The sequence below is a fragment of the Vombatus ursinus genome, unplaced genomic scaffold (genome assembly GCF_900497805.2).
Source record: "Vombatus ursinus unplaced genomic scaffold, bare-nosed wombat genome assembly UNPS02014813.1, whole genome shotgun sequence".
Classification (NCBI taxonomy): Eukaryota; Metazoa; Chordata; class Mammalia; order Diprotodontia; family Vombatidae; genus Vombatus; species Vombatus ursinus.
Window position 1 is genome coordinate 12,563,864 of NW_020954591.1, and position 27,137 is coordinate 12,591,000.

Sequence of the window (27,137 nt, forward strand, 5' to 3'; positions counted from 1 at the left end):
GTAGGTCTAATGAATAATGAAGTGAGGTTCAACTCTACTATGCTTCCTAGTCATATGATTGAGTAGCCACTTTCATTTCCCTAACTGTGTTTATAGGAAACACGAAATTGTGGGCAAGATCTGAAAGTTAATAGCAGTGAATTGAATTTGGACCCTTGTAAGAGTATATCTGGTTCCAAATCATTACTGTTAGCCAGGCCAAGCTAGGTCAATTTGGACAAGTCAATCTCCAGTTTTCTCATCTGTAAAATGAGAAGGTTGGAATAGCTAAGTGGTTGGTTTCTGCCTTTTTTGTGGAGAAGAGTTACTTTGCAGTTCCTCAAAATCTTGAGATTCCCATGTTTGTGGGAAAGAGCACTACCTCTGCTGTGTTGAAAGCAGAGCCTCTGTGTGTGTATGCATGCATACATGTATATGTATGTATGTGGAAAGGGGAGGAAAGAAGCGGGTAGCTGCCTTTGAACTAAGGAAATCTTTTGACCAAAACACTGTCTCTGTTTCCACTGGTGGTAGCCTTTGGGAATGGGGTTATGGTCGTTACTTCTTCCCCTTAATCACTGATTAGGGTTTCACAATTGACCAGTTGACCTCAGTTGAATTGTTGGAGACCCCTGATCTGAATGATTGCTAAGGTATCTTCTAGTTACAAAATACTATTATTCTGTTCAATGTCTCTAAATTTTCTGTCCCTAGAAGAAAACTGTGTCTAGATTTAGAGCTATAAAATACCATAAACCAAGCCCCTTACCTTACAAATGAGGAAACCAAGGCCAGGATTGTCCAAGGTCACACAGGTTACAACCATCAGAGCTGATTTCAAACCTAGGTCCTCTGATTGTAAATTATCCAGAATCTTAATCTCTGCATAAGTAATCATAATTACTATGAGTAATCATCTCTCCAAAGTCTTGTGTGAAAATGCATCAAATTACTTGTTAATGAGGGCACTAGAATGTTTATGTAAGAAGATAGATTTCTGCAACTTGTACCCAAAAGTAATTCCACTGTCCAATAATGAGAAGCTCTACAATTAAGAGTATTATATTTATTAATAATTCTTTTGTGGGTTGGTAGTGACAACGAGTGCTCAATGGAACATATTATCAGAGAAAGAATATTTCTTTTAGCTGTAGGGAATGTGAGTAAACCCAAGTAGGTAGACTTGAATATTGAACTATCTCCCATCCAAATTGTGTGCCAGGAGGCCCTCCATAATCTCACTCCAATTTACCTTTTCATCCTTATGTCATTCTGCCTCCAGCCATGTACTCTACATTCCAGCCAAAGTAGACTGCTCTCCATCACTCATTCACATCCTCTCCTTCCTCTCGGTTTTTGCTGATCCCATTCCCTATTTCAGGACCAGGTTACTCATATCCTTTCCAACTTCCTGGATCTTGAGAGTTCCTTCTCTTTCAAGGTTCAACCCAAGGCCACCTGCTCCATAAAACCTTCCTTGAAAACAACCTCTTCCCCATTATAATGTAAACTTCTTGAGAATAGGGGTAATTTTATTCTTTATATTCTTATCCCCAGCCCCTAGCAAGTGCCTGGCACTTACATAGCCGGTGCCTAACACATGCTTGCTGACTTTTGATTGATCTCTCCTTCCTCCAATTTATCATTCAGTTGTACATAAGGTATTTCTCTAGGCACTGTGAACACAAAGTTGACAAACAACATAGTCACTGCCCTCTAAAACAAGGGATTTGGCATTTATACATATAACTATTGTAGAAGGTAGAATGTAGTAAGGGCTAGAGAAAGATCCAAACAAAGTGCTTCAGGAAAATTTGAGAGGGGAGAGATCAATTTTAGCTGGGGTAAAGTGTAGATATGTGTGTGGGAGGGGGAGTTGGGGCAAAATTAGAGAAGGCTTCACAGAGGTACCTAACTGGGTCTTGGAAGAAGAGAAGGATTTCAGTAAGTGGAGATGAAGCCCGAAGGTGGTCCAGGCACAAGGTACACAAATGCATGGGATTAGGATATGGTAAGACAAGATTAAGGAATAGCTTAGTCCAATTTGACTGGAATGTATAATATTAAAGATAGTAATATGAAATCAGGCTTTAAGATAGTGGAGGGCCTTAAATGCCAAGGTAAGGAGTTGGCACTTGATCCTAGAGGCAATAGGAGCTCTGGAGGGTTTTTGAGCAGGAGAGGGACATAGTCAGATCTGTTCATAATAAGAAGGTTATTTTTGGCAGCTGTATGAAAAATTGATTGGAGCGGGATGGAGCCCAAAGGCAGAGAGACTGGTGACGGGGCTATTGCAATAGTCCAGTTGAGGAGTGATGAAGGCTTAAACTGGGTTGATGGCAGTGCAAGTGGAGTAGTAAGTAGGGAGTCAATGTGAGAGATATTGTAGCAGTAGAATTTAGAGGACCTGACAAGTAATTATATATGGGCAAAAAAGGGAGAGGGAAAAGATGAACATGATTGAAGTTTTAAACCAGGATAAGGGAGCAGTTTCAGTAGAATTAGCAGTGACATTACAATGGGGTAGGGTGAGGAATGAGTTAGTTAGAAAGTGGGAGAACAAAATCTTACAGCATTTTGACTGGCTTTCCCCTCAGCCCTTATCTCATATTGTTTTGAATTCATAATTTCAGCACCTGTCTTTCACCTCTCCCCCATCTACCATTTTTCAATTGTGAGCTGCTTGAGAGCAGACTCTGTGTGATATCACCTTCGTATCCCCAGCATGAAGTATGATGTCTTGCACATAGTTGGCTCTTAATGCATATTTGCTGAATTGTGTTGAACTGAATTTTGAAGTCAATATTGTATAGTAGAAAGAATCATTAATTTGGAGTCAAATGATTGGGTTTGAATTCTAGCTGTCATTTACTATCTGTGTGTTCCTGGGGAAGCCCACTTCCCCTCTCTATGGACTTCAATTTTCTCATCTGTAAAATGATTTTTGGATGCAAATTCTTGGATGCAAACCTGGGGAATTCCTCATTGCTCCCATAATGTTTGTTTTCTCTATTCCCTGAAAAGGCTCTGTGTCCCCTGATCCTGAGTAACCCTAGCTGTTGCTGGAAGACAAATTTGAGCAGCAAACTACATGAAAATCTTCACATACATTATCAGCCCCTTCCCTCCCTGCCCCACCCTAACTTGTACCCCAATTGTAAACCTTGACACACTAACAGAAGAGTTTCTAGTCTGAAGATACTGGTATTAGTTTCCTTTAGTAGAAAGAGATTCTGGATTTGCTGTCTGGTAGGTTGAGGACTTTGTTGTGTGAGCAAGGCCTGGGGCCCACTCTGGGTTCATGGTTGTCAATCTTGAGTTTAGACGCAGTTTCCTTGGCTCATTCCTCCTTTCCTTTGTCACATTTCTCATCATATTCTTCTCTTGAAGATTGTGTCTTCTCTGTAGCTCTAAGTTGCAATTTTGTGTCCTTACCTTCGCATGAGACGTTTTGAGCTTGATCACCCTTAAAGTAGACTTTCTCTAAACTCCTGAAATTATGTACCCAGAGCATCCACAGGCCTCAAAATTCCACCTAAGAGCCAAGTCTGATGATGGGGATAATGATAATGATCCTATAGATGGAATTGAGTTGGAGAGAGCAAGGTCTTTCCTTTTCCACAAAGAGTACTTTGTGATCACTATTAGAGACTGAACATTGGCTTTAATAGACCAGAGCTCTGATTCAGCAGTACATTTTTTTTTTGTAGTTCACAAACTTTCCATAATAACAAGTTTTCTTTCCTGTTTTGCAGAGGAGTTGTTTCCATTGTCATTCTGAAAATGACAGAAACTCAAGCTGGAGAATATCTACTTTCAATTCAAAGTGAAGCTATGAATTACACAGTGATATTTACAGTGAGTGTAAGAAGTAAGTTGGGTTTGATAAAAGAGATCCACCGGATTTTGAGGGAACGGCTTCAATGTCTTTATTTATTTTGTTTATTTGTTTATTTATTTGTTTGTTTATTTCTCTAGAAGGCTTACCATTTGCCCAGAGAATTGGATGCAAATTTTTAAAATCGGCAAAGTTGGATTGCTTATGCTCTCTAGACCCACTTGGAATAAACTATAGGAAGTTTCTGAGTAGATTTCTGTGCCTTCAAGTCATTTACTAAAAGTCAACATATAAATATAACTAAACATACAACAAATATAATATGTTGGTTATATGAATGATCAATCTGATACTTACTTTGTCATTATGTTAGCTGTTATCTGAGAAGATTCAACACTACTCATATGCTTCAGTGCCTGAGACCATAGAACTTGAGCTGGAAGTGATATTATGGATCATTTAGGCTATCCCCATTATTTTATAGATGAGGAATCTGAGGATCAGAGGAGAAGTGACTTGCCCCCTTCAGAAGGACATGTGTTCAATTTACTTGTCTTTTTCCTTTTCACAAGGGCACCAGCAATGTACCTTATTGGTCAGAGACAAAAGAATTTTCATCAACCGCTGCCTGCTTTCTCTCAACCATCCAGCTTCACTGGATGGAACAGAATCAACCAGTAACCGAGTAGTCTTACAAATGGGTGCTTCCATTTGTAGGCACACAGATGCTTTCCCCAAGGAGTGGTAGGGGTATGCAGGATTTCCATTTGGGTGTGGTGTATGACTCCTGCCCAGATCTGTGTTGTTCTGAGACTAAATGACCTTGCACATCAACATCCCAATACCTTCCCACCTGCTCACTCAGAATAAAAGGTGGTGAGGCAGCTAGGTGGTGCAGTGGATAGAGCTCTGGTCTTAGAGTCAGGAGGACCTGAGTTCAAATCTGGCCTCAGGCACTTGACGCTAGCTGTGTGACCCCGGGCAAGTCACTTAACCCTGATTGCCTGACTAAAAAAAGAACAAAAGGTGGGGGGTGCTTCCTATGCCTTAGCACACCTTTGTGCCAATGCAGCACTCCAAACAGTTTAGGCTTCTTAGTGTTTGGGGAAGATCATCATCTCCATGATAAAACAGTGAACAGATTTTCATGGACTTGGAATCAGGAAACTGGAGGCCAAATCCTGCCTTATTTGCTGGCTGGTGGACCAGATAGGCTTTCAGATCTCTTCAGTTCAATTTAGTAAGCATTTATTAAGCTTCTACTCTGTGCAAAGCACTGCACGGGGTGTTGCCAATACAAAGACAGAAATGAAATGAGCTGTCTTCAGGAGGCTTATTTCTTACTAGAATTGAATAGGACTGAATGGAATTGAGTGAAAGGGTTGTACTAGGTGATCTCTGAAGTCTTTTCCAATTTTAAAATTAAGAAGTGTATGATTTGAAATGTTTTAAAAGCTATCATATGGAAGAGAATTTCAACTTATGTTGTGTCTCAAAGGACTAGAACTGGGATTGACTCTGGGAGTTACAGAGGAACAGATATTGGTTTAATATGAGGAAGAACTTTCCAATAATTAGAGTATGTTCCCTTGGAAGGTAGCAAGTCACCCATTATTGGAAATATTGAAACACAATGGATGTTTAAGGAAGGTATCTTCACTACTCTCCTGACACAATAGACTCCCATTCTAGAGGGAGCAGGAAATGAATTCCTACACAACTGATAAAGGACAGCTAAGTGGATAGAATGTCAGACCTGTAGTCAGGAAGAGATGAGTTCAAATCCCGCCTTAGACACTTACTAACTGTGTGACCCTAGGCAAGTAACTTAACCTTGTTTGCCTCAATTTCTTCATCTGTAAAATGAGCTGAAGAAGGAAATGGCAAACCACTCTAGTATTTTTGCCAAGAAAACCCCAAATGAGGTCATGAAGAGTTGGTCACCACTGAAATAACTGAACAACAATAAAGGAGGGAGCTGTCCACAGATTCATTTCTTCTAAAAGAACAAGGCAATGGCACTCTAAAAAGCACAGGAGTAGCCAGCTATTTGAATGTGTTCCTTGATCTGTATGGTATCTGGCTTTTACTGATCATTGCTTTGGCTTTGGATTGTTGATTATGGTTGGGGCCCAGTGCATCTCAGCCACTGAATACAAGTGAATAATAAGAACAATAACAACAATAATAAGTGGTTTTATGATTTCAAGACTCTTTACATAAATGAGCTCTTTTGATCCCCATAACAACTTCTCTGAGTCAAGGCAGACATTTTCTTTTTTGGGGGGAGGGGGAGGTAAATAGTATTTTATTTTTTTCCATTGCATGTAAAGCTAGGTTTCAACATTCATTTTCTATAATATTTTGAGTTTCATATTTTTTCTCCCTCCCTCCTTCTCAAGACAGCAAGCAATCTGATATAGGTTATACCCACAAACATATTTCCACATTAATCACGTTGTGAAAGAAGAAACAGAAAAAAAGGAAAAGCCACAAAAAAACCCCCAAAAGTGAAAACAATATGCTTCTATGTGCATTCAGACTCCATAGCTCTTTCTTTGGATGTGGCTAGCATTTTCCATCATGAGTCTTTTGGAATTGTCTTGGATCATTGTTTTGCTGAGAAGAGCTGAGTCAATCATAGGTGATCGTTGCACAATATTAGTGTTACTGTGTACAATGTTCTCCTGGTTCTGCTCACTTCACCCAGCATCATTTCATGTAAGTCTTTGCAGGTTTTTCTGAAATCTGCCAAGGCAGACATTTCCAACACCATTTTACAGATGAGGAAACTGAAGTTCAAAGTCTAAAAAGCAGAGGAGCAAGGACTCTTCTGATTCCAAGTCTGTTACTCTTTGCATTACATAACAAATATGTCTAGGGTCTTTGCTAACTCTTAGATTTTAGGCATCTATCTCAGTATGTTTTTTATGTAGCCTGAGGCAAAGTACAGAAAGGAGTGGGGAACCCTGACATTTTTCCTTCTTGGAAGTGTCCATTTTAAGCTATATGTTACTGGTATTTCTCTCCCTTTCTTGACTGTCAAGTCTAAAGTTCCCATTCTGTTATGCTCCTGTCCTCTCCTCCCCCCCCACACAGCTAGTTTCTCTCTCATATCAATTTGAGTGCCAATCACAGTCCTATATGAGTGATATTGGTGAGAGAACAGTGATGAAACTCAAGGTTTCAATCACTGTTGAGCTTAATATGATAAATGAGCAGCATGGAATAAAGTACTCAATTCTTTATGATGTCAGTTTTAAATATTTTTATTACCTCTGAGGACTAAAAGAACTTTAAAATGATTAATTATAAATAAGCAATGATGCTTTCAGAAAAAAGTCTTGTCATATACTTTAAAATGTAACTTGAATTAATTTAACAGGAAAACTCAGAAAGCCGTACTTTAAAAAACTGGAAAACCAGAATGCAGTAGTTTGCATATCAGAAAGCTTCCCAGAGCCAGAGGTAGAGTGGTTTTTTTGCAGTCCACAGAGTGAAAGGTAAGATTTTTACTGTTCATTTTGATAATTATACTTATGGACTTCACAGATTAAATTCTCTACTAGAATTTTTTAAAGATACAAGTCAAATGTTACAAATGTTAGCCAATCTAATAATTTAATACCATACTCATTTTTAAACAAATAGTTTATACTGCTATAATGAATAGGTGGTGTGTCCAAAATATTGTAGTTAATACAACAGTCAGTAGTACTTTCATTTTTCTTCTATAAGGGCTGACATTTCTGAGGATAATAAAAAAATCATTTATAAAGACAATAAAAATCAGCAAACTAAAAATAGTTCAAAATAAACAAATGGAAATACATTGAACTGTTGCTATTTTATTTGACAAATTGTAAAATACCCTGTGAAATGTCAATCATGATGGCGATGAGATGGGAAGGCCATGTGCTGTTCTAGGACAGACGGGAGTCCCCCTCCCCCACTCCCTATGAATCAATCAGTAAACATCCTGTGAGCCAGGAACCATGCTAAGCACTGGGGATACAAACCCAAAAGTATGACGCCAGCATGTCAGTCCAGTCTGAGGCAGCCTATTCACTGTGTTAATTCTCTGTTTGTGATGAGCAAGTTAGGAGGTGGGCCATTCAGAGAAAAACATTTAGTTATCAAAGCATCTAGCACAAGGTACCAAGAAAATGGGCCAGAGGCAGAAAACTCTCTGGGTCCAGAATATATCAAAAGAACATTAGTGACAAGATCCCAGGAGCAAATAGAAAAAATGTGGTCAATGGTCAAGCAAAAATTCAAGGTTGGAGCAAAATTTGTATAAAGAGTTCATGTCCATTTACATTCAACTGGGTTTAGAGTGTCCTGACGTCCTTTGGAATTCTCCTTGCTCTGAATGAGTTTCAGCTATGGACAGCTCCCAGCTGCCACTAGCATTTCCTGAAGGGAAAACTGAGTCAGCAGATAGGTGGTGAAGAAAAGTCTTTTATTAGTGAAAAAGTCTTGACAATAGAGTGTCTGAAAAGACATGTAGCTTTAAAAAATTATTTTCATATATATAGTTCATTGTGAATGAAAATATAGATGGCTACTGAAGTAAAAGTAAGTTCATGAAAATCTAAAAATTCATAGGCATAATTGTTGTATAAGTAAAACCTACTTTGGTAGGTTTACTTATTTAAAAACATTCAGTGGCTCTGTGTTGCCTCAAAAATACTATCCTATTCTATCCCATTCTATCCTATCCTATACTACTCTTAACTTGGATTGAAAGTGTGTTATAATCTGGCTCCCACTTCCCTTTCTTTCAATTCAAAGAACATTTATCAAGTGTTTGATATTACCTTTCTAGTCTTATTTCACATTAGCCCCCTTTATGCATTATGTTCCAGGGAAACTAGATTACTAGCTATTCACTGAACTCAGCATTTCATCTTTAATATCCATATATTTATAAAATACACTTTCCCTCATTTCCACATTTTAGAATCTTTACCCTTCTTCAAAGTTTACCTCTTCCACATACCTAGATGGAGAATTTAATAAGCATTTCCTATGTGCCTGGCACTGTGCTAAGCAGTGGAGACACAACAACAACAAAAAAACAGGATAGTTCCTACCCTCAAGGAGCATCCTTTTTTTTTAAATGAGGCAATGGGGTTAAATGACTTGCCCAGGGTCACACAGCTAGTGAGTATTATGTGTCTGAGGTCGGATTTGAACTCAGGTCCTCCTGACTCCAAGTCCAGAGCTCTATCCACTGTGCGACCTAGCTACCCCTAAGGAGCATACTTTCTAACAGGGGAAGATAGAATGTAAAGGTGATCTGGAAAGGTGGAGAGGGGCAAGGCAGCTGGTGTGGAAGTGAAGCCAATCAGGGAATAAGTTGTGGTCTCTGATTGAAATTGTTCTCCCCCTCCTCAAATATCCCAAGATTTCATTGTCTAGAGCAGTATTTCTCAAACTTTTGGGTTTCAGGACCCTTTTGCATTCTTAAAAAATATAGAGGACCCCCAAATGAGCTTTTGTTTATGTGAGTTACATCTACTGATATTTACTGTATTATGAAATAAAACATCTTAGTATTATTATGAAAATAGTTTTGACATTGTAGATGCCCCTGAAAGTGTCTCAGAGATATCCAGGTGTTCCTGGACCACACTTTGAGAAGCACTGGTCTAGATCTTGCTTTTTGTCTTGTCATTCCCTATTTCACATTTATACTTATCTCTGTGTATCATATTCTGCCAGGAGGATGTTGCTTCCTTAATGGCAGCTCCTGTTTCATTTTTATCTTTATATTCCAAGCACCTAATACAATGCTGTCCATGTATTAGGTACTTAATATATTTGTAGAATTGAATTGAATGGTGCCCACTTCCTCTTTTGGGGTATTTTAAGCATCCAATTTTTTTGTGTTACCTAGGTTAATATGAGGAATATTATATTAGGAATATGAGGAATGATTAAGGAAAATACAGGTGTTCACTTGGAAAAAAATAATGCTTAATTATATGATCATAGACTTAGAACTGGAAGGGTCCTTAGAGGCCATTTTATCTAATTCCCTAAGTTTGTAGTGAGGAAACTAAGGCTCAAAGAATGTGACTTGCCCAGGGTCACACATCTAGTAAGCATTAGAGATGAAATTTGAACCTGGGTCTCCTTGACTTCAAATCCAGCATCCTATCCACTATGCCATATTGTATTGGTCAATAAGCCTTTACTTAAAGAAGTACATAATAATTGTCTTCAAATATGCAAAAGGCTAGAATGTAAAATCACAATCCTAACAATAAGAGTTGGAAAAGTCTTCAAAAGTCACCTACTCCAGGCTGTACTAAATTTGACAGCATCCCCAGCAAGTGTTTGCCCAACTTTTATTTGAAGACCTATGACAAAGAACAATGTACTATATTACTATATACCTCCTAAAGTTGCCCATTCCACTTTTGGACCATGTGAGTGGTCAGTTTCTCCTGACCTCAAGTCTAAATCTGTTCTCTCTACTTTTTATCCATTGCTCTGAGTTCTGTCTCCTGTGGCCAAGTAGAAAAAGTTCAATCCCTCTTCCACATAACAGCCCTTCAACACAGCTCCCATGCTCCTTCAAAGCCTTCTTTTCTCTAGGGTAAACATTACCAATTTCTTAGACTGAACCTTTAATAGTATGGTTTCCAGTCCCCTCACTATTCTGAGTCTGCTCAAGAATCACTTTATTTTGTCAATGATGTTCTTAAAAGTAATGGTGCTGTGCATTGATCCCAATATTTTGGATGTGGTCTGACCAAGCTATTACCTCCTATGTTTCTGGCAATGATTCTCTTAAAAGATTATGTTAGATTTTTTTGGCTATTATATCACTGTGGACCCATATTTGACTTGCAATACATTAAAATTTCTAAATCTTTTTTATAGAAACATGTTAGCTAGTCATGCCTTTCCCATCTTGCACTTAAGAAGTTTATTTTTTGGCCCAAGTGTAAGACTTTATATTTACTTCTGTTAAATTTAATTTTACTTGATTCAGACCTACATTCAGATCTGTTAGGACCTTTATGAATCCTGACTCTCTTATCCATTATGTTTCCCCTTCCTCCCAGCTTTTTGTTATTTGCAAATTTGATGTTTGTCATCGCTGTTTTCATTCAAGTCACTGATATGTTAAATAGAATGGGGCCCAGTACAGATCTCTGAGGCCTCCTTCTAAGTTGACATCACATCATTAATGACTATTCTATGGGTCCAGCAATTTGACGAGATTTGAATCCACCTAATTGTCCTATAGAGAAACACAGGTCCTATACAGCATATCTATGTATTTTCCCACAAAAATAGCATGAAAAACTTTGTCAAATGCTTTGCTAAAATCTAGGTAAACTCTATTTATAGCAATCCCCCCATCTTTCCATCTATCAAATTTAGCAAAACATAAAATGAGGTTAGATTGATGTGATCTCTTCTTAATGAATTCAGGCTGCCTTTTTTGTGATCACTGTTTTCTTCTTATATCTACTCACTAACCAATCCTGGTCTAGAATTTTTCCAGATTTCAAGACCAACCTCATTGGTTTATAGTTTTCAAACTCTGTTCTCTTCCCCCTTTTTGAATATTGAAATACCATTTGTCCCTCTATAGTTTTATAGTGTTCTTCTATTCTCTATAACCTTTCAAAGACATTGGCTCAGCTATCATACATTCTTCCAGTACCTAGAGGTTGACTTGGTCCATACCTGGTGACCTAAACTTACTGAAGGCAGCAAGGTGTTCTCTTATTATCACTATACTTGTCTGGGGTTTCACCTCCTTATAAACCATTTTCATTTTCTCATTTCCATCTAAAGAAGGACTAGTTTTGTTCTGTGTAGCTCTAAAGGTTAAAACTGGGCCTCAGAGGTAGAAATTATAAGGACATATATACTCAACATAACTTTTGACTGGATGGGTGATTTCATCAGTTCGGGAAACTCTTGATGAGGAATTCTCACCACCCATGTGATATGTGCTTACACTGCAATTTATGGTCATAAAGTTGAATGAAAGTATTGAAAGGTCATTTGATTTGCTCAGGTTCATACAAGGACTTCAATCTAGATTTTCCTGATTCTGAAATCAGCTCTCAATCCATTGCACCATACTGACTCTTAATATGAGAAGAATATGTTCTCCTCCAGATTACTCATGAGTAGAATGGTCTATATTATGAAGTAGAGAAGTTTCCTTTATTTGAAGGTTTCAAATAGAGATTGGATGGCAATCTTTCAGGGATGTTATAAAGGAGATTTTAGTATGGAATGGAAACTTGGACTAGATGACTTTTCAGGTCTTTTTCACTTCTAAGATGTGATGATTCCAGGCATCTGTGGCACCTCAACAAAACTCTGTGCCCTAAATATTTTTTATCACCTTAGACACTATCAAAGCTTAAATGTCATGTGCCAGTTTCTCAGGTCTTATCATATAAACTTGGTATGATGATAAGCTAATTCATAATTGTATGTTAATTTGCGGTGATTACCACTGTCAGTAACTAATGTATGGTTTTCAGGAAGACTGAGGGGGGAAATATCCTTAAGTGGGACCCTCTTAGAGCCCCTTAAATCATACTTCATGTCCAAGTTTTAAGGTGAGGCCTGAGCCTATTTTACACCATTTTCCTTATACAAGTGAAGGATTTTAACATGAAAAAATTTTGGGAACAGAAGCTAATTTCTTGAATGCCTGGTTTGATAAAAGGATGTGATTTTAGGCTATAATTTCCTTAATTAAATATGACACTTTAAAAAATCACAGAGGAATAAATTGCTTTTTACTCAGTGAGATTTGTGTGTAGCCAATATGAATTATTGCAAATTGAGAGCTAATTTTAATTCAGCGAGTAGAACCTGTGACGGGCAAAGGCTCATGTTAGGTACTGAGACAAAAAATAAGAAAACACACCTGCCCTCAAGGAATTTATATTCTCTTGGAGTAGTGAAGTCTGAAATGATAGAATTTTACTATCAATACTTTTGCTATTAGAGTCATCACTCAAAATTAAGGGACAGCTGAAGTCAGGACTAGGATATGAATTGTAGAAGGTAATCAATCAACTTTTTTCATTCCTTAGAACACTAATAAACTGATGGACATATTTGGTACTAAGAATGATGTTCTATGCCAACTAATGAAAATCAGTATCACGAATGTGGTTTGTACTAGTGGAAAAGTCAAGTGATTTGTGGGTGAGGCCTCTAAAAAAAAATCTATGTGAACTCTGTGGGAGATTGACAGAGTGGACACAAGATAGGGAATCAGTTCTTTTGGCTTCTGGAAACAAAAACTGTCAAAGGTACAAGAAGTAAAAGAAAGACTACATAGAGAAAAATAAAAATATATCCCCCAAAAAGACTAATGAAAGGGACCTAGTAACTGTCCCTACTACAGCCACAACATTCTCTGACAACCTTCAGATGGAAGGGCATGAAGGAAGGAAGTGGCTTCCAGTGCCCCAGAACTGAATGAGGAGGAAGAAAAAGGACAGGGCCTCCTGTGAGGTATTTGTTTCTTTTGGAACTGAGTATAAAGGACGGTTCAGGAGAAAGCACATGACCTTCCTCTGCACCTGCTGCAGCCACCATGTACTCTACTCATCCCCATACTCCCCCAGGACCAGTGGTGGAAAGAAGTGTAGGAGGAGCCTGGAACCACCACAACTGCTGCTTCTATCACTAGGTTTTCCCTGGAGACCTGGGCTGAAGGGTTGGACAGGAAGAAAGAGTTGAGCCTCCATTATTCCTCTAGGGTTGAGAATGGGGAGGGAACTTGGAGTTATCACAGCTACAACCACTACCTCTCCTATCCTCCTTCCCCTCCCTAACTGCTGAGGGAACAGGAGAAAAAAAGAGAACAGGTAGGAAGGAGTGGGAGAAGGCTACAGGGGAAAGACTGGAGAAACCCTGAAGTGATGGTGGCCAACATCTGGCAGCTGTCATTTGAACTACAATCCATTCCTTCTTCCTTATTTCCATTGGGATAGAAGAAGAAAATATAACTTCCCTTTCTCCTGCAATTACTGCTGGAATGGGAGAGAGAGTGTCATCTTAAGTCTAGGGTCACTAAGGTATTAATACATTAATGAAAAGCATCAATTAAAAGAATGGGCTGGGGTGGGATGAAGAGCTGCTATTTCCAGACTTTTCCTTTACTATAATCACTAAAAAACTTCCCCTTCTTTGAAGTTTATACTATCAGAAATTTCTACTCAATCCAATTTGTCTATTGCCCACTCCCTATGTCATTCTTGCTCCTTTTTCAAGGAGATCAGCCTGTGGGTCACTGTCTTCCTCTTCTCACCAACTCATCTTATAGTAAAGGACTTCAGTCTAATTGAAATTGATGCTCTTTCAACCCCTGCCCCTCCCAATCTCCCAGTTCCTCAGACAATTACTGCCCTCAAGAAGCTTATGTTCTAATGGAGGAAGACAATATATAAAAGAAGGAGGGGAGGGAGCACAGTAGAGAAAATCCAGAGAAACAGGAATGGAACCCAGAGAGGAATAAATAAATGGATAACTGGGCTTTTTCATTTCCTTAAAATGGAGGTTTTAAGAGGAATCAAACATTCAGGGTAAGGGGCCAACAGGGCAGAGAGAACTTCTAGAGTGAGAGGAATGCTCTGGCATGATAGCAAAAGTGCAGAGAGTCAAGAGTGGAGCCCAGAGAGGAATGAAGATATGGTTAACCTGGCCACTTTCCTTAAAATGGTTCTTCCCAGAACCAACCAGTAAGACAAAGGGATCTGCAGGGGAGGAATGAATTTCCAGGATGAGGGGGCTACAGGGCAGAGTAAATTTCCAGGGTAACAATGCTACTCACAGTGGAGAAAGTCTGGAGAGTCAGGAGTGAAGCCCAGAGAGGAAAGCTCTGGACAAGAGTTTTACAGGACGAGAAGGCCTAGAGGGTTTTCAGTCTGCACCAACAAGGGAGGTACTCACAGCAGGGAGACCACAAATCCATCTAATACCTAAGTAGCATGGGAAAAGTGGTAAAATTGGTCAAAAACATATTTGTGTCTTAAAAGTATGAGACTAGATCCAGAAATTGTACATCCTGAAAACTTAAATATTGTGTCTAAAAGCAAAAGGACATTAAAAAATCAAGAAGCCAGTGGGTGGGTGCGGTCAAACTCACATTACTAGTACAGGTCTGCAGAATGATCCCCTTAAGGAAGGCAAGAACTAGCTGTACTTCATATTCAAAGGATTTTTAGGAAGTGAAGAAACTTTCACATATGCTCTCAAGCTCCTCTCAAGCCCTTGAAGGGCTGACTTTTGTATGTACTGTTTAGTTTTACATCACTGGCATGCAAATTAAATAAAATATCAGTGAATAAATTTACAAGTTGGCAGATACTTGAGCAAATTTATGCAATTTAAAAAATTATTTTAGGTACAGCTAATAAAATATTTTGCCGTGTCAATATTTTTCCATAATATTGGGTAATTTCTATTGGAATAAATGATAGGTAACAAATAGTGTTTTTGTGATTTCATTAAACCTTTGATGTGGGAAAGAAAAATACTTGCCAGTAGAAAAAAATGATTGCTACATTTTAATATAGCAATTATTAGAATTTTAATATGTAATTTTTAGTCATGTAAATAGTTTAAATTTACATTGTAGTATTTGGTACAGCTTCAGAATTAATTTAACAGTTAGTATGTCAGTATTGAACTCTATGTTTTGGATATGTTGATTGTGGGAGATGAACTGTCATATGTATCCATTTTTTGAAGTGCAAGAAAGTCTAAGGATTCAAATTTTTAAAAAATGAAGAAGCCCTCAGAGAATTTATCGACAACAACAGCTCAATAGAAAAGATCCTTACCAATAATTAGGGAAGAGCTTCATATTGATTGAGCAATAAATTCTCAATAAAAATAGTATAGCTCTTTAACCCTGTCATTATTCATAGTTAAGAATACAAAGTTTGATAGATAGATAGATAGATAGATAGATGGATGGATGGATGGATGGATAGATGGATGGATGGATAGATAGAGCTATTAGCTTTTGCAAGAGAAAAAACACAAATTTGGAGTTGAGATAAATGTAGATGGTAATAAGTGGAGAAAGAGAAGAGTTTTGGGGCAGCTAGGTGGCACAGTGGATAGAGCAGCAACCCTGAAGTCAGGAGGACCTGAGTTCAAATCCTGCATCAGACCAAACACTTGACACTTACTAGTTGTGTGACCCTGGGCAAGTCACTTAACCCCAATTGCCTAAAAAAAGAGAGAGAGAGAGAGAGAGAGAGACAGAGAGAAGAGTTTTAAGTTTAATTTAGACATTAAAAAGTATGACAAAAGGAAAGAAGCTGGTGATCCTTGAAGGAAAACTCCCAGCTTTAACATAAAAGGGGCCAAACCATAGGTTGCTATACTACTTTGGTTAATTAGTTTTAGTGAAGCAGTTATAATAGAATTAGTTACAGAAAAGTAAGTTAAATTTCATTCCTTTCAGACAACAAATTAGAAATTAAAATTATAGACACCAAATTAGATTTAACAGATGATACTGAATATGAATGGTCTAGATTACCATATAATAAGCAAAACTTTATAAAACCCAAATTCATCAATGCATTGCTTATTAGAAAAATTTTTAAAGCCAAAAAAAAAGAGAGAGATTAAAATTAAAAGATGGTCGAAAGGATATCATAGGGAAGCACTTTGTAAACCTTCAAACATTATGTGAATGTAACATTTGTAGTTGTCATATTTATCATTGTTTTAAAGTAGGAGCGGCAGTAATGATTCTTCTCCCTTTCTTCCTTCCTCTTTTATTTTACAGATGCATATTTGATAACATGGGTAATGGGTAGGTACCTACAAAAAAAAAAGTATGTCAACCTTGGTCTAGACCCCATCTATTATATAATGCTACCTAGTGTCATTCCAAATTACTGAGATTAGTAAGAGTAAGACCTGGATAACTCATAAACTTTGTACTAAGTTTCATACTGTTTTTAAGGAGATCTTCCTTACATATGGAGACATTTAAGCAGAGACTGGATGATTACTGATCAGAGGGAAGTTGTGGAGAAAATTCTTGTTTAAGTATTGGTTGGACCTGGTGACTTTTGAAATCTCTCTCAATGCTGAAAATCTGTGATTCCTTTGATCTTTATTTTACTCTTTCATGTGAGGGAGTAAATATTTAACTTTCTCCTTTACTTGAATACTCAGTTGGATTTTTGAAATAAGTTTATATATATATGTATATGTTTTAAAGAGTTTTTTTTTACAGATTCAGTTGAATGTTATTTTTTTTAATTGCAGCTGCAAAAAAGCAAATCAAGATTTCACTAGAAAGAAGGGAAAGGTACTTCATGAATTATTTGGAACAGACATATGGTGCTGTGTAAGAAATGACTTGGGCGAGAAATGCACAAGGCTATTTACACTAGGTAACACTTTCATGTACAGTGTGCTGAATTGATTATTATTGGACAGGACCATTGCTTAGGAAATAATCTAGGTCAAGATCAACATAAGATTGCTTAGGCTCTCATTTAGCTTCAGAATTCTAGTAATTACCTGTACCTTTTCAAAAGTAAATGCTGATATTAATTCATTGTTTCGTGTGATTGTGTTGGCCAAGTACCAGCCTTGCTAAGTAAAGAGAAATTCTTCACCAGAAAGTTGGCCATTAGGCGAATTTTTTTTTGTCTAAGGCAACCCATGAAATTGATAAAGAGCACATTAGAAATATTGTAAATGTTTCCTTCATAATGGGGATGCCCACAAGTCTTGGGGATAGCCAGTTATTCCTTGTGAAGAGGTGGCAGCATGGCCCAGTGAATAAAGAGATGGTCTCAGAGTCAAGACAACCTGAATTCAAGTCCAAGCCCTAACACATACTCATTGTGTGATTCTAGGCAAGGGACTTAACCTCTCAGCAGACCAGGGAAATCTCTAATACAATGAGTGGCAGAACAGTTGCCCGGTTGTCACCTGAATTAGTTGAAGAAACTTCCTCACTGGGAATTCCCTACACCAGCAAAATCACAGATTTAGACCCCCAAATGTGTGAGAGATGGTTGAGACTTGATATCAGATAGTCCTTCGAAAAGTTTCAAATGTAGTTTGTGATGAGAAATCTTTCTTTCTTTCCTTGCTTACTTCTGATATTTTTATTTCCCAGATCTAAATCAAAACCCTGAAACAACTCTACCACAACTATTTGTTAAAGAGGGGGAACCCTTGTTGATAAGATGCAAAGCTGTTTATATGAATTATGAATTCAGGCTTGCCTGGAAATTAGAAGACAGGACATTAAAAGAGGTAATAAGTCAAGCTCATATTATGGCAAAATAAGTGCAATGCCACAGTCATTTGACTGGAAAACACTAAATGTCAACCTTGTTTGATTAAAATCCAGGGCAACCACTTTCAGATGAGTGCCTATTCAGTCAACAGGACTATGATTCGGATTTTATTTGCTTTTGTGGAATCAGTTGGAAGAAGCGACACTGGGCGTTATACCTGTACTTCGTCAAAGCATCCCAGTCAATCAACTTTGGTTACTGTCTTAGGTAAGCCATGTTTCTAACAGAATTAGATTGTGTTCTTATTTAGCTGGTTGTAGTACTTTGAGTGTGTCTACAAAAGCCACTTAGAATCCTCGGTGCAACTTGATGTGAATTTCACAGAAGCAGAAATAGTAGATGGATTAGTTTAGTTGTCTCCAGAGCCCTACTTAGCTAGTTTAGGGCCATAGTTAGACATTAGTTTGTTAGAACTAGAACATTTCTTTGCACTCCCCTGGTTACCCCAAATTAGGTTAGTCTGGTGGGAATAATGAAGAGAATTATTGACAAGAAGGATGAGCATTACCCAGGGTACCAAGGAAGGGGAGATTATAGGAGAGTAGTAAGAAGCAGAAAGAGGAGCTGTCCCAGTGACTCAGAGCGAGGAAAACACATCTAAGTTGGAGTAATTCTTCTACTCTCGACCAAGTTGATTTTGTGGTGCTTATGGAGTGCCTTCCTTCACTCTGAAGTATTTCAAGTTAGAGTACAACCTTGAACTATAATGAAAATGCAAACAAATATGGCAGTTTCCTTATTACTGATAAGGAAGAGGTTCGGTAAAGAGTAATTTTTAAAAAAACCTTCTGGCTAGATTTGCCCTTTCCTTGGCTCTTCAATTCAACCACACTTACTACATGCCTACTGTGCACATCAGCCTCTGGGAGTACAAAAACAAAAAAAGACTCTCTCAAGCAGTTTATATTCTACTGCTCAACTGATCCAGGTAATCAGTAAGTCTATATCTGTGAGAGGGAGATGGTGGGAGACAGCTTGTTTAAGTTATAGATTTGGAATTGTGGATTAGGAATGAGATTAGAAAAATATGTACTGCACTGGATTAGCAGATATGACTCACAGACTGCCCTCCTAGGAATTCTTTTGCTCTCAAACTATGAACAAATACATAAATTTGCTAGTCCCAGCTCGTTTCTGTGTAGATTTCTTAACCATATAAATTAAAGAAATGCATGCGCTTTTTTTTTAAACAGAAAAAGGATTTATAAATGCTTCCAACTCAAGTGAAGATTATGAGATTGATGAACATGACAAATTTTGCTTCTCAGTAGAGCTTAAAGCATATCCACAAGTCATGTGTACATGGACCTTTTCCCAAGAGTCAGTTCCTTGTGAACAAAGTAATCTCGAGGATGGATTCAGGTGAGACAGTGAACCAATTGCTGTTATAATGGGCATCATGATTCTGTTTCCTTGGTGGCCTTAGGAAGGCTTGTGGTCTGCTTAACAAAATGAATTCAATTGCTACAAGTTTTGTTTTTTTTTTAAGACTGGAAGTTAAAACACTTAAAATGGATAATAAGATACCCATTACAGTCATGTAAGCAATTCGGACAGCCTAAGACCTCCATTAAAACAAATGAAGATCCTTAGTTTGGGTAGATTTCTTTTGCATAGTCTGAATCACAAAATTTCTATATCTTATTTGAGGGGCGTGTGCTGTGATCTTTCCTTTAAGCTCAAACATTCTATGATTTTTCCATTGTACTGGTCTGAAACTCAAACTGGTGTTTGGTTTTTGTTTCTATCATGCATCTTTTAAACTCCACTACCAACATCTTTATTTCTTTTCACGTATTAATATGAACAAAGAGACAACAGGCAGCATAATATGCCTTGGGAAGTTGCATGCAGCCCAGTGCTATGACGGTTTTAAGATTCCTGTGTGGCAGCTCTGGTCTAGAACATTTTGAGAGAACTGAGGAAGTAAAACTCCTAAAACAGGAAAATATAAGTGGGGAACATTACATTTAGGTATGTTAAAATAAGTTTCGAACCATGAAACAAAGTTTTCAAATTATTCAGAAATAACAGCAAATGCAGAAGCTAGGTTCTTCTTTGAGTCTGCAGAGTTCTACAGCTACATTCTGACTCTTAGCTCCAGGATATTTGATTCCTTCTTCTCCCTTACACTTTTCCTGACTAGCTTTGTCACCACTGCTTCATGAGTGTTTAGCTACGGTTTTGTGGTATAAGGTGAGGTGCTGAATGACAGTGGTGCTTATGCTTTTACTTCTGAGCATAGAATATGTCAGTGCAGATCTAGGGTGACTCGAGCAATTGAAACTAGTTTTCTGTTTAAAATGTTGAATGTGCTATTCTTCAAATACAGATGTGATGCTGGCTCCCTTTTCATAGAATATGTTCCTTGTATTGCTTTTTATTATAGTGGTGATAGATTTACATCGATCTTCCCAGAGTCTCTCATCTGGGTTTCCTGTGACAAAAGTTCATTTGTAAGACAGCAAGGCATGTAGTATGTGCTAAGTGAACTCAGTGATGCTCACAATTCAAATGGGCATTACACTCTGATCATCAGCACCATTCTCTAAAGCAGAAGAAAGTCGCTCTTCCTTTGAAAGTTATGTGACCTCCCTCTCTTCATTAGAGATCTGAGGGACTAACGGTGTGGAATACTGCCTATGCCATCAGACAATGTTCAATGTACAAGTTTGCTTTCGCTGAACTGTTTTTTTTAATCTCTATTTTCAAATCTTTATTACAAGGAAAAGGCTCACTGGGGTTGAAAGGAGGGATGTTTTCAGAAATGAAAATACAAAAGACACAAGTTAAAAAGATTTTTTAAAGAGGGTTTTTAAAAGATTTTTTAAAAAAAGTCTCCCTCTTACTGCCTAGGGGACAGTTACTGTCTCTTGCAAGTGAGAGGTATTACAGGGCTGATTCTTAGAGTAGGAGAGATGGCAGGTATAGTAGTAATGACTGGTCCGAAGGCCCTCTTTGGCACATGTACCATAGGTTGGCAACCCCTTGTCTGACCAATTGAACTGACTGGCCTGTGTGTGTGTGTGTGTGTGTGTGTGATGTGTGTGTATGTGTGTGGTATGTGTGCATACATGTATGTGTATATAGAACACAATGGGAACATTATTCCTTCTTTGTACATGTGTCAGGTCAGGTGATCCCTGTGCAAAAGACCAGGGGCTGCTTCTTACTATGTTCATATAGGCAAATCACTTCACCTCTCCTGACCTTTGCTTCCTCATCTGTAAAATGGTTAAGCTAAATGTTCTTGAGGGTCTCAGCTCTATGACCCTTCACATAACTCAGTATCTGTCATGCTGCTCTTTGTGTGGGCTGACAATGGTGGAGAACTGCTCTAAATAATTCTATAATAAAATGTCATTTTCACCAGATAAAGTATTTTTCACTCATGGCGAGAGAGCATAGATAAAAATGATGTTAATGTTTTTGATTTATGACTGGGAAAACTGTTTATATCTCAGGAATTTGGCTCTTCATAAACATGTAAAATGTAGGGGATGTCATGACATTTTTCAAAGCTATCCCTAAGCTCTCTCCCTCCTTTTCTGATTCTCAAACTGCCTTTGTATTTGATCTCCAGCCTGGATTTTCTTTTAACATTCTCTGGATAACTTGCTTTTTCCCCCTTGTTTGGGAGAAAAAACCACGTGACATTACTGTAGTAATATCATAATTCCATTTGTTTTGTAGTACTCCAGTTTTCAGTTAAATTATGAAGTAGAGTTTGAAAATTACCTTAATAGTGGTCCAGAGTAACAGTGTCATATACCACGTCATGAGGAAGGGAACTCTATTTAGGTATGGCATTTATAACCACAAGCAATAGGCAGTTGACCTCCATGCTACAACTTCCCTCTTCTTCTTCCCTGAAATGTAATCAAGAACTGTGCAAAAAATCTGCACCAGAAATAACTTGGAAAATAACATTAAAAATACTGTCCTCAAGCTCTATCTCATCTAAACCACAAAAGTAAGGCAGTGTGACCTAGTGGAATGAGAGTCAAGATACTTGAACCTGAGGCTTGGTTCTATTAATATCAATCAATCAAAGAGCATTTATCAAGTGCCTACTAAGCACCAGGCTCTGTGATAGGTGCTGGACATACAAAGGCAGAAAGGAAACAGTCCCTTCCCTCACGGAACTTACATTCTGTCTGGGGAGAAAAAGTGTACACATATAAGTATATACAAAACAAATACAAGATATTTCAGGACAGAGAGACACTAATACTGAGGGTGGGTGGGAATTAGGAAAGATTTCATAGAGAAGATGATTCTTGAACTAAGTTTTGAAGGAAAATCAGGATTCCAAGAGACAGAGGTTAGGAGGGAACGTGTTTTATACTGGTGCTTCAGCCACACACTAACTATGATTTTGGACAAGTCACTTTTCTAGGCCAGTTTCCTTCTTTGCAAAAGGAGGGAGTTGAACTAAAGCTCTTTTAAACTTTAATAGTCAATGGAAATTTTAAACATCTCTATGAAGATTTTCTAATTTCTAGAATTATAGAGTGAGTTCATGTCTTTGTATAGTGCATGGCACACAAAAGCTGCTCAACATAGGCTAAAGAGGGACACCTCTTCTGCAAGATGATATTCAGCGTGACTAGAGGAGTAAGCCATAGAGATGTAATTACATGCTGGCTTCCTAATCTTCGGTGACGTGCAAAAATCTTCATTCTGGTGTCTTATTAGTTCTGTTATAGAGACTTTGTTTCTCCATTACTCCATGTAAGAACCTTTCTAATCTGATTGAACTCCAATAATGAATCATCTTTAAAATTGTCATTGGTATTATGATAGTTAAATATCCCATTACTTTTTAACTACACTGAAGCTTTCTTCAGCTTCCTTACCTTCATAGATTTACTTCTCTGATTCTACTAATTACTGCCTCAGAATATCACACTGAAGTTAATTAAGCCTGACCTTCCTTTGAAAAATCACTCAGCTTACACTTGGTTAAATTATAACTTTCTAGAAGTCCTGGTATTCTGTTCCTAATCAAATAAATGCTTGTTGAATCAATGTGTGATGAATGGTGTTTTAAAGATTTGGCTGTCCATTCTGTTAGTTTATAAAATTTGTGAGGTCTTCACACTTCATTGGGAGCACAAAAGTTAGTTAAGCTCATCTCTGATTCATGACTATTTAGAGTGATGTTACAATTTAATCATTTCTCATGCAAGTATCACTTGAGCCTTGACTAGCCCTCAGATGTTACTGTTACTTAACTGATTTTTGTTTCATAGATCTAGATCTGGAAGAGAGTTCAGAGGCCATCTAGTCTGATAATTTCCTTTTCCAGATGAGGAAACTGAGGTCCAGGGTTGTAAAATTATTTGTCTAAGAGGTCATATAGGTTCATTCATTTTTTTCATTTGTGTCCAACTCTTCATGACCCCACTTGGAGTTTTTGTGGCAAAGATACTGGAGTGGTTTACCATTTCCTTCTCCAGCTCATTTTATAAATGAGGGAAAAAACAGGGTTAAGTGACTTGCCCAGGGTCACACAACTAGTAAGTGTTTGAGGTCAGATTTGAACTCAGGGAGATGAGTCTTCCTGACTCCAGGCCTGACGCTCTACTCCACCACTTGGTCATATATTATAGTAAGCATCAAAAGTGGGATTTGAGCCCAGTTCCTATGAATTTAGAGCCAATACTCTTTCCACTGTACACTGATGTCTAAATTACTTCTGTCCCTTAAAGTTGACAAATATCAGTTGAATGCTGACAGGTAAAAATCTGTACATTAAGGGGACGGGACAGACATAAACAGACACAATCTTTCTTTCTGGTGATCATACAACCTCAGAGAATTGAAGAGAGGACAAGCATGGAATGAATGATATATAATTACAGAAATATGTTGAAGGTGCATTAGAGACTGTTAATGGGTCAGAGAGAATTTGTTTTTGTGGATTAATACAGAAGGGTTTTCTGGAAGAGATAAGTTTTGAGCTACTAGTTAAAGGAAGAAAGAGATATGATATGATGGCGGTTATGAAATACTAGGAGAACCCCAGGAAGAGCTTCCTTGATCATAATCTTTTCGCACTCTGCTGCCATCCCCAGAAGCAGCAATCTTAGTCCTTATGCCTTTTCTTTTCCATACCTTTCTCAGTAGTGCGTGATCAGCTGTATCCTATTTAGCCATTCACTTAGAGTACAGAATATAGCTTATACTGTGAGGCATCTCAAGCTATAAACTGTATACTTATAAACAAATTATAAGTATATATAGCCAAATCTAGTTTAGGGATTTCCCCTGGTTCTGGAACCTTTTGTCCAGTTTCCAAACTTCTTGGCTTTCTGCTGCCTAGTACCTGTTCAGGTCTTTTTTCTCTGGCATCTTGAGAAGTCTACTTTCCCTTCTTGTCTCCATATTTTTATTTCTATATTTAAACCAGAGTTAGTTGTCTTTTAGCTCCCCTGAACATTGAGCAAGCATTTAAGCTTCTTTTTTTTCTGTCTGCATTTCTAATCTCCTTGTCTAGGCTTCTAGTCTCTCTCAAGTTTGAGTCACTAGACCGCAGCTCATAAGCCCTATAATTCTCTTTCTTAGCTTGTTTCCTCTGGTTAATTCCATCCATTCTCTGTCCTTTCTTTCTGATTGATCTTTTACTCCTTCCCCAGTCCATTTTTATAATTTCCTTAGTTTATACTTTTATGTGTAAAGACCCTATCATTTATGTAAAATGAGACACTTTCTGCATATTGCAAAAAAAAATGAGTAAGGGTGTGAGGCACTACGTAAAACTGGGGAAAGGAATACACTCATAATAGTAGGCTAGAAGAGGAAGGTTGGTTTAAACATGAGGAACAATTTAGGTAAAGACTTTGAAACTGGAATGTGAGAAGACATGAGGAGACCACAGAATGTCTTGTTAGGTTAGAAAAGAAAGTTTATTTAAATTTTTTTCTAGTGCTGATTCTTTTCTCATTTTTGATTCCAAGTGTTTGAACCAAAGGGTCTACATGATTTCTTTGCAAGATTATTATGAATTAAACCCTCTTCTCTGGTCACCATTTAATATGTACAAAATAAATTGTTTCTCCACTGTCTTTGCTTCTTAGGACTTTTGGATCTTATTTTAAAATGTTGTCTTTGGTTTGTAACCCTTCCTGGTCCTTCTTAAAGGTCTTTATTTAAGGAGGACCATGTCCTTCTTAAATTGTGGCTATTAGAAATGGACATAGTTTTACTAATGGTCTGCTTAATGCCACTTTGCTTCAATACTGTGACCTTGTCAGTGTGGGTACTTCTCCCAACAGTACAGACTGTAACTCACACCTTCTTAATTTGAGACTTTTTTTGTCATTCCTACCTGTAAATGCTTCATAAACATCTATTTTTCAATATCTATCTGACATACCACACTACTCCTATAGGTCTTTCATGATTTCAGGAGTGTAAGTGCTACACTTAGTTATCCATCCTTTAATCTCACTATAGGAACAACCTATCTATTATACAGTTTCTTATCATGCATTTCTGGGATCAAATAAAAACTTTTGATTTATAGATGAAAGTACCACCTTAAAGACTTTCTTCCAAAAAGATGTCTCCCATGCATATATCAAAACTATGCAGGAGTCCTTCAAGGATGTAACACCACAGATAACTTTGCTCAGTGCCTTCCTTGATCTTTCACATCAGTTGAAGTGCAACAGGAGGAAATATCAAAGGTATTTATTGATATCAGGGAAAAAATCCAGCATAGAGGGATTCCTCATGGAGATGATGAGGTCCTCTCCATGCTCTTACCTATGGATGACTTTGTAGGACTTACATCAAGTTCCAGTACATTGTAGAGCCTTCTAGGTAAGATCCATAACTATCCAAAGGAGTTTAATATCACAATCAATAAAAGAAAAACCAAGTGGATGAAGATCACCTGTTGTCCATATTATGACATGCAGTTAGATGGACACTGTATAGGACTCATCTTTTAGAATATAGTCATTGCAAATGGTTGATGAGTTGGGCTCCGTACTAAGCAGGAAAAGTGTATTAAGCAGGGCTGTATTGCCTTTAGAAAACTGCATGTCTCTTTAATGACTTCAGACTTCTCCCTAAACAGAAGTCCATTTTTTTAATACTAATCATTGCTATACATTATGGACCATTATAGTTCCTGAAAAATGAGAAGTGAATACCACTCAGGGAGCAATGGAGGAGTCACATGGTAAGTTTTTGCAGAATGTAACAAATAAGAAACTACAAAGAGCTAGAGAAAGGGGTGTCATCAAGGAAACATGTAATAGAAAAAGAATATGGGCTGGTCACATGGTGAGAATGAGGGATGGAGAGTGAATGTGCTACAGTGGTATCTTCTAAATGTCAGGGTAAATCAATGGAGGTTATGAGCACATTGGGGCACCACTTGTGGTGAACTTAAGGGATAACATGGACAAAAGTCATATAGGATGGGCAAGGATGTACAAGTTGTAGCTGGTAGCATTGCAGGAATCTCATCCACATTGATGAGATCAGGGATCCATTTGAGCATTGTTTATGCCACTTCTTATGTGTCAAGTCATGTCTGTAGTGTCAAGTAATGTGCTGCAGCCTATCTATGGCCTCTATATGCCTCTCTATCCTGACCCTTTGGGTCACCCTTAATTTTAATTCTTTATTGATTGTGGTTTTCCATCACCAGGAGAATACTGGTATTAAAATGTTTGGTTTTTATTTAAGGGAACTCCTTGAGATTGTGTGGTTTCCCAACTTAATCCATTCAGTTCTCTTCCTTTTACTTAATTCTGGACACAGATCATTGTCCAACTGCAAAGTCTGTCCAGATACATATACAAACTACTAGGTGGCATAACAGATAGACAGAAGAAGCTAGGAAAACCAGAGTTCAAATTCTGCCCCAGATACTTATTATTTGTGTGACACTGGGCAAAAATGACTTAACTTTTCTTTACTTCATTTTCCTCATCTTTAAAAATGGGATAATGATA

At 37.8% G+C, this 27,137-nt stretch overlaps 1 protein-coding gene across 5 annotated transcripts in view; it reads left to right on the forward strand.

Moving 5' to 3' along the window:
- FLT3 (fms related tyrosine kinase 3) overlaps positions 1-27,137 on the forward strand; it is a 74,641-nt gene that overhangs the window by 13,338 nt on the left and 34,166 nt on the right. For 3 of the 5 annotated variants that reach the window (XM_027835222.1, XM_027835223.1, XM_027835221.1), the window contains exons 4-10: positions 3,735-3,850; positions 7,203-7,320; positions 16,626-16,652; positions 17,114-17,241; positions 17,979-18,118; positions 18,216-18,369; positions 19,356-19,524. In XM_027835222.1, coding sequence (XP_027691023.1) covers positions 3,735-3,850; positions 7,203-7,320; positions 16,626-16,652; positions 17,114-17,241; positions 17,979-18,118; positions 18,216-18,369; positions 19,356-19,524 — 852 coding nt within the window. The remainder of the gene's footprint in view (positions 1-3,734; positions 3,851-7,202; positions 7,321-16,625; positions 16,653-17,113; positions 17,242-17,978; positions 18,119-18,215; positions 18,370-19,355; positions 19,525-27,137) is intronic. The other 2 variants (XM_027835224.1, XM_027835225.1) reach the window with 1 other exon arrangement.